Here is a 13573-nt window from a genome sequence, read left to right as displayed (position 1 = left end):
CGAGTCCTGATTGCACCCCTGATTTAAAGCAAACAACCGCATTTTCAAAATGAGTCTTGGAACATTTACACCTTTCCACATACCCCGGAGCGTCTCGTATCCATTGTGCCCCCATAGCACTCTGTGCTTCATTATGGCTGCATTTGTCTTCCCCTTCACTGTTATTGTTTTTTCCTGTGTTTCCATATATATATCGCCTTCTTTTATCCATATACCAAGGTGTTAATATTCTCTTACCCGAGGTATTTTTTGGCCCTGTGTCTCCACTGTCTGCTCACTGTTTTCATTGAGTACCATAACACCTGATTTTCTAACACTAAATTTCAAACCTAATTTCTTGCGTTCCTGTCCACAGATATTAGCCAGACGTTCAAAATCACTTTGCTTTGCATCAGACATTGGAAGGAGCTCCCGTGTCATGTTGCATGTGTTATCGATCATGATACATTTGTTAGCAACTTATAGGGCATATTCTTGTGATTATTATTGCTTTTGTATTTATTTCGTCTCTGCTTCGTGTGGTTTTTGATTCAGTGCCATCGGGACATGTATATGATATTTCTTTGTTGTATACTTATGACTCAAATACCCTCTTCGCTTCAGTGTATAGTGTAGATGTAGAGCCACCTACACGTTAATGGCGCATACCCACTCTGCGGGCTGACCAAGAACCGGGTAGTCCCACGAAACAACAGGAAATACAACTTTTTCTCTGGGGACACGAACCCAGCAGCTTATGCAGAGCACTACCGAGGAAGAGAAAACGTTAACCTGGACAGACCCATCACGCGAGAAGAGGTCTACGCAGCGATTCGAAACACAACCAGAAACACGGCTGCGGGTGCAGACAAGATAAATAACGCACTCATCCGCAACCTCAGTGAAGAGTTAGTCGCAGAATTAACCGACTTTCTCAACAAACACTGGGAAGCTGAGACCGTTCCCGAGGAGTGGAAGCATGCGGAGATAGTGATGATTCCTAAACCGGGCAAGAAACTGCAAATTGAGAACCTCAGACCGATCTCGCTCACATCGTGCCTGGGAAAACTGTACGAACGAGTGGTGACACTGAGACTACAACAGTACATGGAGGACAACGAACTGTATCCCCACAGCATGTTTGGATTCAGAGCAAAATTATCGACCCAAGACGTACTGCTTCAAATCAAAGAAGAAGTACTCGGGAACGTCCCCAGGAGCGGGGAGAATATAATAATGGCATTGGATATCAAGGGGGCTTTTGACAATGTAAGCCACGAAGCTATCCTCACGGGCATGAACGACCTGAACTGCGGGAGGAGAGTCTACGGATACGTCAAAGCCTTCCTTTCAAACAGAACGGCAACGATTGGCCTCGGAGGGCTCCGATCGGAGAAGTTCCTTACTCCAAAAAGAGGGACGCCTCAAGGGTCGGCAATCTCCCCCACGCTTTTCAGCATAGCAATGATTGACTTGGCAAAACAGTTAAAAGAAATCGACGGCATACACCACACCATGTATGCCGACGACATCACCATCTGGGTTAACACAGGCTCGCTCAGACAGAAAGAAGAGAAGTTACAAGAGGCAGCCACCTGCGTAGAGGACTACGTCAGAGCAAGAGGCCTAGCCTGCTCCACTGAGAAGTCCGAGCTCCTGAGAGTTTGGAGAGGAAAGCAAAACCGCACAGTCCCCACCAGCACCGAGTTAAAGCTCAACGTCTACCTCGAGGGGAAGCCGATACCGGAAAAGACGCTCATCAGAATCCTGGGGATGTGGATACAGTCAAACCAACGCTGCACCCACACCCTCGCCCTACTCAAGGCATCCACCCTACAAGTGGCCCGCATGATCACGCGCATCTCACACGGACGCCATGGTATGCGAGAGGAGGACACACTCAAGATGGTCAGAAGCTTGGTCTTCAGCCGAGTGGCATACAGCCTTCCATTCTACAATCCCATCAAGATTGAGGTACAACAGGCGGACGCGATTCTACGCAAAGCCTACAAAACCGCACTCCACCTTCCCCACAACACCTCAACCGAAAAGCTCCTAGCCTTAGGACTACACAACACCTTCGACGAATTGAAAGAGGCGCAACTAGCCTCCCAACGACGCAGACTACAGCAGACCCCATCTGGCAGGGAGCTCCTGAAGAAACTAGGCTGCGCCGATCAACTTCAAGAGATACAGAGGACCGAAACAATTCCGGACGAGTATCGCAACACACTAAAAGTAGCGCCCATACTCCGGAACATGGATCCCAACTCCACGAAGAACGCAGAGAAGCGAGGGCTGAATACCTACAAAAGACACTAGCACCCCAAGAAACGACGGTATACGTGGACGCAGCCACATACGCCAGAGCAGCTGGGCAGAGCAACTGCAACGCGGTAGCAACGGTGATTGATTCGAACCTACGCGCGATCACCAGCGCATCACTACAAGGCTGTACGATAGTCGAGGCTGAAGAAGCGGCCGTCGCTCTAGCGGCAGCGGAGGGATATCGGTCTAAACGGTCTCTAACAATCATTACAGACTCGCAAACAGCGTGCCGCAACTACCTACGCGGCAGAATATGGCACGGAGCGCTCCGCATACTCCGCTCCGGAGACCACATAACAGCACGACAAACAAAAGAAGAACGAATTAGGCATACGATAGTATGGGCACCGGGACACACAGGAGTGGCAGGGAACCAAGAGGCGGACAGGATAGCTCGAGGGTATACTTATTACCGAGCATCCAACGTAGGCGACCTCGAGGAGACCGAACCTGTACCCCAAGACTGTTCGGCGATACTAGATTACTACAAGGGCTGCAGAAAGCGGTATCCACCACCGCACAACTCCCTTAGCAGAGAGGACTCTGTCGCGTGGAGGCAGCTACAAACGGGCTCGTACCCGAACCTAAACGTACTCAGCAAAATTTATCCCACACAATACAATGACAAATGCCCCTGGTGCCACGAAACACCCACGCTGTACCACATAACGTGGGCATGCCAGAAGATAGACGTGGTACCCGTTATACCAAACCCGAGTGCGGAGCAACGGGAGGAAGTGCTCTCCAGCGATCACCAGGTCGACCAAGAAGGTCTGATTCGGCGAGCACAACTGGCAGCAGCATCCAGCGGAGCCCTGGACTAAGGGCAACCGACCGTTGTGCTAGAAGATGGACGATTCCATCTGAAGACCGCAGAAGACCAGAGAATCTAGAGCTAATAATGTTTTTCACTCACTCACTTTCACTCTGAGAACTACAGTGCCTTGCTTTACAATATTTAAATATCTTGATCCCCACTACACTGTTTTACCGCATCTGTGCCCTGTATGAGAGTTTATGTTGCTACATCTGTGTCCTTGTGCATGCATCGCCAATTTTATTGTTAACTACGATGCTTACTAGATTTATTTGATTTATTTATTTGCACTTTGTATGGCGAAAGCCTTATATGCCCCAGGAAGCGAAAAATACGGCGTCCGTCCGGCGTCCGGCATTAACATCCAATGGTTCTGTTGGGAGCTCGTTTAGCTGAGGCAAGTAATACACGTTTTGACAGGTTGAGAACAAAGAGTCAACTGGCTTTATTCCACAGTAAAACAGGCTGCATTATGCAAAAGAGCTGAGGCATGCAGACAGAACACGAGGGAAGTGGACAACACGAACGCCGACTATCAACTGAATGGAACATTGAGGAGGAGAGAAGAAAGAAGATACAAAACTCATCTTCGCAAGCTCTGGAATGGTATCACCACGTGTCAGTCGGGTACACCTACCGATCTATGTGAGAGATAGGTAAGGCACTTAATCTCTTCCTTATGTAAAGTAATCGAAGGCTGACTCATGCACGCACTTCCACCATTATAGATATGCCATGCCCCTACCATAAGACACATATCTTCATTCTTGTGCCTTTAGAATATCGCGCATCCATCTAACTCTGGCGTGCAGTTACAATCTTGGCAATGTAGGGAAAGATTAGAAGGCGATCCACCGGTTAACGACCTTTTTGTTCCATTAGCCTCTGATTGATACATAGGCTTGCCGAGTGGCAGCGGTGGTGCTGCTGTCGGGCAGCCACCTCACGTCTCAAGAAAGAGCAGGGGGTAATGACCCCCACGTAGAGCTAAGGCCAAGTAATTTAATTTCACAGAAGCACTGGAAAATCACAGCGACAGGCGGTCGATACAAGGGCTCCCGCCCTACAATTCTGGAAGCTTGGGTGGTAATGGTGAAAATAATGAAGCGTTAAGGTTCAAGATAGGTGCGTTTCACGCGGTCGCACGACACTCTTTCTTCTTTGCCAAGCACGTCAATCTTCAACGCTTTCTCTCAACGACAAACCACACGAAAGGGGCCTTCATAGGAAGGAGTCAACTGTTGTTTCCTATAGTCGCGCCGAAGGAAGAGGTGCGTGGTTGTTGACATTCTCGGAAAACTAAGCACAGGCTGCCCGCGAGCGATACGTGGGGGTTTAGGTCGAACCTGGTCGAGCGATGATGTAGCCTCTCTAAGTGCTGCGCCTCCACTGGTGGAGTGCCTTGCTTGGTGCCGAGAATCTGGCCTGGACTGGAACGCGCATTGCTGATCTGTATATCATCTCGGCAGCCCTGACTCCGCGGTCATCTTGATTGTTGTTCCCAGCGCCAGCACCACTAGGGGTAGCCTTTGCGCCCAGTGCTGTCTGTCGAGTGTGGCGGTCAACGACGCCTTCATTTGTCGGTGGAGACGGTTGACCATACCGTTCTTCTGTGGGGGGTAAGCCGTGGTGGGACAGAAAAAATGGCTGTGGCTTAGCTAAGGTTAAGCCCAGGATGCGAAGCATACTAGCCTTTATTTTAACGCGACAGCGTTAAGGAGCTCGTGTCGCAGAAAAGCCGGTGTCGTCGGCGTCGGCTCAGGCGTGCGGCACTTGCTCAGGCGCACATTTCGTTGCCGCGCCGAACGCTGCATTGCTCGACGCTCACCGCGTCCGATGCGGGGCGCGTAGTCGCTGCGCCGTAGCAAAGCCACCTAGAAACAGTCTCTGTAGCACGCCGCAACCTTCGCTTCTCATTCCAACGAGCAGCTCTATCTCCAGGAGGCATCTCACCTCGTGAGTGTCTAAGAGAGGCAAACACAGCAGCTTATATACGGCCGCGACGCCGCGAGCGACGGCGCGAGTTGGAGCCCCGTTTCTCATCTGTCGTGACGTCACGGTGTCACGTGGTCAGCCTTGAAGTCGACGCCGCGAGCGACGGCGCGAGTTGGAGCCCCGTTTCTCCTCTGTCGTGACGTCACGGCGTCACGTGGTATTGAAGGCGACACCACCGCGCCTGAGGAGCTGGGTTGAGCTCTAGTAATATGCTTCGCATAAAACAGCGAGCTCTGGAATTATCGGCCTCGGAGAGTAGATATTCGCAAACGTCAACATAGCCCACATAGCAAAAAATTCTTCCACCACTGACACGTCGCCTCAGGCCACCTTCAGCACCGGTCCACACACGTCAGAGGGTAACTGAAACCTTGGCAGCGCCGAAGAGGCCCCGTTAAGTCTAAACGCTCGTGATCGAAACGGCTCTCTGGTGGACGAAACGGCTGCACCGATGAACGCGTCTGCTTGGTCACTTGCACAGCTTGACAGACCTCTTCGTCTGCCCAGAAGAAGAGGTCTGTGATAAGCCTCTGTGTCGCTCTGATTCCGGGATAGTTAGCTCATGCAATAAATCAAATATTTACTGCCGCAACTGATAGGACACGTACGGATGAGGAGCTTCCTGCGATGTGTCGCACGTGATGAATGTTGTAGTGTGCGTAAGGGATACCCCCCCCCCCCCCCCCCCCGCACGCTCTAGCGACGAACCTTTTTCCCGCGATTGGCGCAGCTCGGGGTCGTTTTGCTAGTCGGGGGCTAGAGCTTGGAAATCGATAGAGCCAGCATGCTAAGCGCCGATACGCGACAGTGCGTCGGCTGCCTCATTTTCGGTCCCAGATATGTGGTGGATGTCCCTAGAAAATTCGCAAATAAAGGAATGTTGCCCAAGTTCACTTTCTGAGTGCGAGGAATTGTTGGTCTTGAAAACGAGAGTTAGCGGCTTGTGCTCGGTCAGAATGTAAAAGCTATAGCCTTCAAGAAAAAAACGGAAATGCTCCACAGTGCAATAGGCGGCCAATATATTCCTCGCGAAGGTGCTGTAGAAAGCTTCTATGGGTTGGAGGTGCCTTGACGAGAAACCCAGTGGCATGCAGTCTGTGCCATTGCGCAGCTGTAGTACTCAAACCACTGGCGTGGTCAACGCGTCTACCATAAGGTGATTTGGGGCTGGGGAAACGTTTCAATCCGCAACACTGCAGTAGCCGATCGCGTTTTAGCTTCCTGGAAGGAGTGTTCCTGCATCGAGGACCACTGTAAAGTAGGTTTTCTTTTAGTCACGACAGGAAAGAGGGGGCTGATAATCGGCTAATGAATTTGCGCACAGCATGGTATGAAGCGACTGTGAAAATATGAGTGCCAGAAACTCACGCAACTTTCGGAAGGAGGTTGGAGAGGGAAAGTCCTGAATTGACCGCACCCGTGATTCCAGGGACTTGATGCCTTGTGGTGAAATGGGATGGCCGAGAAAATCCAAGGCTTCAACCCCTAAAATTCATTTCTCGGGCTTTTGACCAGGCAGTGTTCATCCAGTCGCTCAAATAGAAGGCGAAGGTGCTCTTTGAGCTCTTCGTCTGCGCGTCTTGCAACGAGAATGTCGTTGAGGTCGACGAAAATGAACGGGAGTCTGTGCGTAACCTCGTTCATGAACCTTTGAAAAGCTTGCGCCGCATTCTTGAAACTGTAAGGCATGCGGACAAGCTCAAATAGACCAAATGGAGCAGTCATTGCTATCTTCGGAATGTCGCTGTGCTCGACAGGAATTAGGTGGCATGTGCTTGTTAAATAGACATTGCTGTATATTTTTATTCCTGGAGACGAGTGCCGAAGTCATGCATGTGAGGAAGGGGATATTGATACGGAGTAGTGATGGCCTTCAAAGCTCGGTAATCACCACCCACAAGGCCGCTAGTCACCACTTTCCTACTTTGGAACCAGATGGATAGGTAAAGACCAATTCTTGGAGGAAGGACAAATAACGCCGAGCAGAAGCACGTGTTCGAACTCACGGCGGGCAACTTACAACCTCCATCCAGCGAGCTTACGTGGCCGCGCGGTGACAGGTGGGCTGGTGGTCGTGATGTGATGCGCCACCTTGTGTTTCACGGACAGCGCATCGTTTCGGGGCTTCGTGGGTGGCGGATGCTCAGCAAGTGCCTTTTCCTACATTGAGACTGACCGAAACGTACGGATGCCAGATTACAAAGACGGCGCCGAATAAAACACACGAAGGAAGGGGACACGAGACAGCACGTAGGCGCTGCTGTCTCGAGGTGAGGTTAGACTGGAGGCCGAGTACATCGAGGGAGGTGATGGTATTGTTTAGCCCGGTGTTTATCGTTATTGAGCGGAGCCCATACATCGCGATGTCAGCGTTCACCGCGTGTAGCGTGGGCGTGGACTTTGCGCGTTGGCAATCTGCGGCAGTGGCCGGAACGATAGACAGCTCGGCTTCGATGTCGACGAGAAGGCGGGTGCCGGTGATGCGGCCGACTACGAAGAATGGGCGGCGTCCGCGAGGGCACATGTCGCACGCCGCCGTTAGTGACTGGCCGGTGCGTTTCCCGTCCATGAACAGGGCTGGGTCCCGCGACTTGCTTGTTCGCGAAAGTGACAGTGGTGCCAAGTAGAACTGGCACGGCGAGTCTTTATGTGCGCTGCGAGACTGTGAAGGCGGATGGTTGCGCCGAAGTTGGTCGCCAATGTGAGCACTCATCATCAGCTTCTCTATTGCAATGGTAAGATGGTAGACTGTTTCCTCCAGGCGCGAGAATCAGTCTACTGGCTTTGAGACTCTCGCAGTGGTCATAGGTAGCTGTGACGCAGACGTGCACTCGCACATGTGGTCAGCGAGTGCAGCTAGCCGACCGAGACTCGTCTCGTCGGAACCCACCAGCATCATGCGCGTTGACTGTGGAAGGCGCTGGGAAACGAGGAGTGGCTCTCATTAGCGGAGTGGCCACACAGCAGCTGACGTAATCGGTGCAGGAGTTGTGAAGCTCGTTGGTCATCGAGTTCCTCAGAGAGGAGCTGTTGAAGCTGACTCTGTTGCGATGGCTCGAGGCACTGCAGTACCATGCATTTTAGGTTGTCGTATGCTGTGGCCGAAGGCGTAGGTGGTATCAAATTGTCTGTGGCATCATAGATGCCGAAGGGCAGTGCGGCGAGGACGAGGAGGTACCTAGCTGTATGTGAAGTGATCCAGCGGAGTTGAAAACGGGTCTCTACTTGTATAAATCAAACTCGAGGATTCTTCTGCCAAAAGCTGGGAATTTGAAGCTCTGCTGGCGATGACAGAAAACGGGATCATGGCGTCTTCTCTGCCAGCAGGAGAAGGAGCAGTTTCGTCGATTGCAGGGCTCGAAGAAAATGTAAATGTCCTGTGTCACCACTTCTCGGGAGCTCGGTTTAGCGAAGGCAAGTAGTACACGTTTTGACAGGTTGCCAACAAAGAGTACACTGCTTTATTCTACCGTAAAACAGGTTTGCCTAGTGGCAGTGGTGGTGCTCCCGTCGCGCAGCCACCCCACGTGAGAAAATAGAACAGGGGGCAATGACCCCCACGTGGAGGTCAGGTGCGGTAACGGAATCTCATGGAAGTGGGGAACAAATCAGTGACAGACGGTCACTACAGTACCAAAACTCTCTTGACCAAGTGAATTAGATGAATGCGCGATATTCTACCGGCATAAGATTGAAGATACGCGTCTTATGGTAGAGGCATGGCATATCTATAATGGTGGAAGTGCGTGCGTGAGTCAGCCTTCGATTACATTACATAAGGAAGAGATTAAGTGCCTTAACAGTTATCTCTCACGTAGACCGGCACACGTACCCGACTGACACATGGCGATACCATTACTGAGCTTGCGCAAGCGAGTTTTGTGTCTTCTTTCTCTTTTTTCGCCTCAGTGCTCCCTTCAGTTGATAGTCGGCGTTCGTGTTGTCCACTCCTCTACTCTTGTATCTTGTCTGCACGCCTCACCTCTCTTTTTTTGCATAATCAACTAAATTGATTAGCAATTGTTACCTTGTCATTGCGGGATCTTTGGAAATGATTGCGCAGATATGGCTGCCCGAGCCTCACATGAAGAAAACCCCTGCGTTCCGATTGTTTCACTAAAAAGTGTGGGTCAGACTGTTTTGAAAGTCCACGTCTCACGTCACAGCGGTCGGGTCAGTCTTTGAATACACTTTTCTTGCTTATACAAGAACTCTTCGCAGCTGCATACCAACCTGAGCAACTGGTGCATGAAAAGCAGCAAAGCTGTATAAGCGAGCTGTCGCACCCCTCGAAAGTACAATGGGTGTGCTCTCAGGCTCGCTATCTCGACTGCGCTTCAAAGCGGATCACGGGCTCCTGCATGTTTTTCCTAGTATTCATGTTTGATATCGACCACGCTGCCGCACGCGACCACACAAAAATCAGCGGAACTCCCTATTACAGCTTCTCTGTAACATAGGCTTTACCATCAAGTAAAAGAGGCGCACGTACTGGTAACTGCAACCGAAAATATAGAAAGCATTAATAGTTTCAAGTTGTATGCAAGCAATGGTGATTTAATCCTGAATTTTGGCCTTGTATGTCAGTTATTATTCATGGAAAGCATAAGATGGCCCATTCAGCGAAAAAGCCGCCATCTGTAGCAGCTAAACTGCAACTCCCATTGGCTACGAGGTCCCGTCACGTGCGCGCCTCGACGGAACAGAGCGGGGGAACGCCTGCTTTCGAACGCCAGGTGTTGCGTGAGGAGAGGGCATCGCCGCGAAGCCACGTCACCCTCGCTTCCGGAAGCCTGTGTTATCAACGCGTTCTTTGCGTTCTAACTTAGCCTCACTAATCGGTATAAAGAAATCATTGTATGCGAAAAAGAAATGTGCTCGAGAGGGAAAACGGTGAGTTTCGTACCGACGACTCCACGCTAGGGAGCCTAGTATATTTCCCACTGGGTTAAACTATCAACTCCTAGTAGCAGGACTGTGCACTCTACTTGATTAGATCAAGCTTGGACCGAAGTTTTCATTTCCAAGCCCCGGGTCATCGCGGCGTACTCGGGAGCTTCCGTATTAGATTCTATGGCAGTAGGGCAAGGCAGCATGACGATACCGATCGATGTGCACCGGCATTTTACTATCTATGAGGCGTTGGCCAAGCATCTCAACGCACTCGCTTGCCCGCGAGGAGTTCATAACTTAATAGCGGCGTTCAAGCGGAGATTATTGCTTTCGCATTCACAACACACATGAAATGCTTAGGTCACACCGGATTTTTTTTTTTTTCACTGCGGTCAGTGATGGCAAGTGATTACTTACTATATGACCAATGCAAGTTCTGTATTGTACAAAATAGAGTAATATAACCGGAATTATATATAGACTACCACCTTAATGTACAAGATATTAACGCATTTGTGTTCATTCACTCTTTGTGGATAAGTATAATGTTGGCATTCTTCCAGTTCTCAGAGACCCTTGAAGTCGATAGGCAGTTCGCGTTGAGGGCCCCCAGTTTTTCTAGCTTTATCTCTCCTCCATCTTTGAATAAATCTCCTGTTATTCCATCTTCTCCTGGCGCATTTCGTTCATGTCCTGCAACGCCCTTGTAACTTCATCGCTAGTTATAGAACGGGTCTCTGCAACAACATACTTCAGTGAACCAAGGAAAAAGGCTGGCTTCAGGAGGGGATGCTCTACAATGGATCACATTGATGTCATTCAGCCTTACTATATAGCATTCATAGATTTCGAAAGGGCACCTGATTCAGTAGAGATACCAGCAGTCATAAAGGCATTAGGTAATCAAGGAGTACAAGACGCTGACGTAAATATCTTGGAAAATATCTACATACATTCCACAGCCACCTTAATTCTCCTCAAGCACAGTAAGAAGATACCTATAAAGAAAGGGGTCAGACAAAGAGACACAATCTCTCCAATGCTATTCACTCCATGCTTGGAAATAGTCAACATATTAAACTGGGAAGGCTTAGGAGTGAGGATCAACGGCGAATATCTAAACAACCTTCGATTTGCATATGACACTGTCCAGTTCAGCAACACCGGGGACTAGCTCCAACAACTGATTGATGACCTTAACAGAGAAAATGTAACAGTGGGTTTGAAGAAGATTAATGTGTAGGAGACAAAGACAATGATCAATAGCCTGGCAAGGGAACAAGAGCTCAAGATCACCAGTTAGCCTCTAGAGTTTGTGAAGCAGTATGTTTACCTAGGCCAATTACTCGCAGGGGACCCTCATCATTAGAAGGGAATATACAGAATAAAAATGGTTTGGAGCTCAGACGCCAGACATTATCAGATCCTGACTGGAAGCTTACCATTATCATTGAAAAGAAAGGTGTACTATCAGTGCATTCTACCGGTGCCAGCATATGGGGCAGAAACTTACACACTGACAAAGAAGCTTCAAAACAAGTTAAGAACAACCCAAGGAGTGATGGAACGAAGAATGTTAGGGGTATCGTCTAGAGACAGAAAGAGAGCGGTGTATATCAGAGAGCCAACACCTATAGCCGATATTCTAATTGACATTAAGAGAAAAACAATGGAGCTGGAGAGGCCATGTAATGCGTACATTAGATAAACGGTGGACCATAAAGGTTGCAGGATGGGTGCAAAGAGAAGGGAAGCGCAGTCGAGGACGGAAGAAGACTGGGGGGGCTATGAAATTAGGCTATTCGCGGGCGCTAGTTGGAATCGGTTGGTCAGGACAGGGGTAATTAGAGATCGCACGGAGAGGCCTTCGTCCTGCAGCGGAGATAACGTAGGCTGATGGTGATGGTGGTGGCATGTTCTACATTTATACCGTACACATTGCATAAGCGGGTCTACCCCACTTTATCTTGCACAGAATGCCTGATTCTGGAATATATGCTAATGAAAACAAACCAGTTTTCAACTGCACAAGAATGTTTTGTAGAAATACAACCGCCACTCAAGCAGCACACGTTTCTTCATAAACGGGTATTCGTGGCGGGCCCATTGCCCATCTCATAACACCAAACTAGCAACCCAACAGAAGTGAAAAACGTAGGAGGCGGAAAATAAAGGCACCGTGAAACAGTCAATTGAAACAAGCGCACGTGAAGCTTGTTTTGCGACTTCAAGGGAACACTAACAATAGCAATACAATAGCCACACTAACAATAGTTGCGTGATCTTGTCTACAAAAATGTAATATATTTCGGGTGATTATGTTGAATGGATAGTTCTATTAGCACAGTATTGGGTGATAGTGTGCCTGATAATGTGTCATTACTAAGCTCTTTATCAGTCATCTCACAGACATCGCCCTGATTATATAAAAAAAAACTTATTTGAAAACACGTGTACTATCATGTGATACAAAATGAACAATTCCTTAGCTCCTCCCATCAGTCATTCCAGCTTTAAATTTCACTCATACAAACACCTTACAATTAAGTAATCTAGACACTAAAGTCATCTGCGCGGGTATTGAGCCTATACTGCTGAAACATGACAGAGCCGGAGTGGACAGGCATATACGCTGTGAGTTTGTTCTATACACAAAAGCCCTTAGCATCATTTGGAATAAACGGGCGTGGATTTCAGGCTTGAAGACTGCGTGACAAACACCACTGACAACAGGATTTCACGCGGAAGAAAACGAGAGGTCTGCGTGTTGCCAGAGTTTTCAAAATAACATCGCATGCTTTTTCACGTGACATCCGCTGTCGGAAGCAGCGATCTCGCTCCAATAATGTCGCAGGCGCGCTTGACGGTCGGCGGCCGCGCACATCACTGACCAGAGCGGTGCGCGTTTAAAGCGCTCGTTGAACGCAGCCGCCCGTAATGCCGCTGCTTCTGCCAGAGCTCGAACCGAGCGCACACACGGCGACCACAGATAGGCTTTAGTTCAAAGGAGGCGAGACTCACGATGCAGGTGATTCCTATGACGAGCGCCCCGTCGCGTATACTGCACACGAAACAGCAGCGACTGAGGATCGCCATGGTCGTCGCTGCGCCCGCGCTCAGTGCACGGGCCTCGGCCGGGCGGCGCACTGTGCCCCCGCGCAGGGCGGCAATCCCCCCCGCGGGCTTAGAAACACTTTTAGCCCGCGGTATCCCTGCTCGTTCAGTGGCCGTTTCCCCGTTTCCTGGCACTCCGCCCGCTGGTGGCCAGTGTGAGTTCGGCGCGCAAGGTTCGCGCACGCGGTTTCTATTTTGGTGCGATACTCTAACCGCGCGGAATAAAGAGGGCAGTGTCGTCCGAGTGGGCAGGCCTCGGCCGTCGGTTAATGTTTTAATTGCGCATTGCGGTCCAAACAGAAGGCGGCTACTAATTACGCTGCAAAATAGAGTCCAGATAGAAAATGGCGCACTGGAATAAATTCTTAGCGCTGGGAGAGTGGCGTAGCCAGAAATTTCGTTCGGGGGGGCTCACGTTGCAACTCGGCCTCCACCTTAAGAATTTGT

At 49.9% G+C, this 13573-nt stretch overlaps 1 protein-coding gene across 1 annotated transcript in view; it reads right to left on the bottom strand.

Annotated features, from left to right (window-relative positions):
• LOC139055837 (uncharacterized) overlaps positions 1 to 13207 on the bottom strand; it is a 95820-nt gene extending 82613 nt beyond the window's left edge. Inside the window, exon 1 of the mRNA XM_070533384.1 lies at positions 13034 to 13207. Coding sequence (XP_070389485.1) covers positions 13034 to 13108 — 75 coding nt within the window. The 5' untranslated portion in view covers positions 13109 to 13207. The remainder of the gene's footprint in view (positions 1 to 13033) is intronic.
• Between the last annotated feature and the right edge of the window lie 366 nt (positions 13208 to 13573).

Source organism: Dermacentor albipictus, chromosome 2 (genome assembly GCF_038994185.2).
Source record: "Dermacentor albipictus isolate Rhodes 1998 colony chromosome 2, USDA_Dalb.pri_finalv2, whole genome shotgun sequence".
Classification (NCBI taxonomy): domain Eukaryota; kingdom Metazoa; phylum Arthropoda; class Arachnida; order Ixodida; family Ixodidae; genus Dermacentor; species Dermacentor albipictus.
This window is presented reverse-complemented; position numbering and strand designations above follow the sequence as displayed.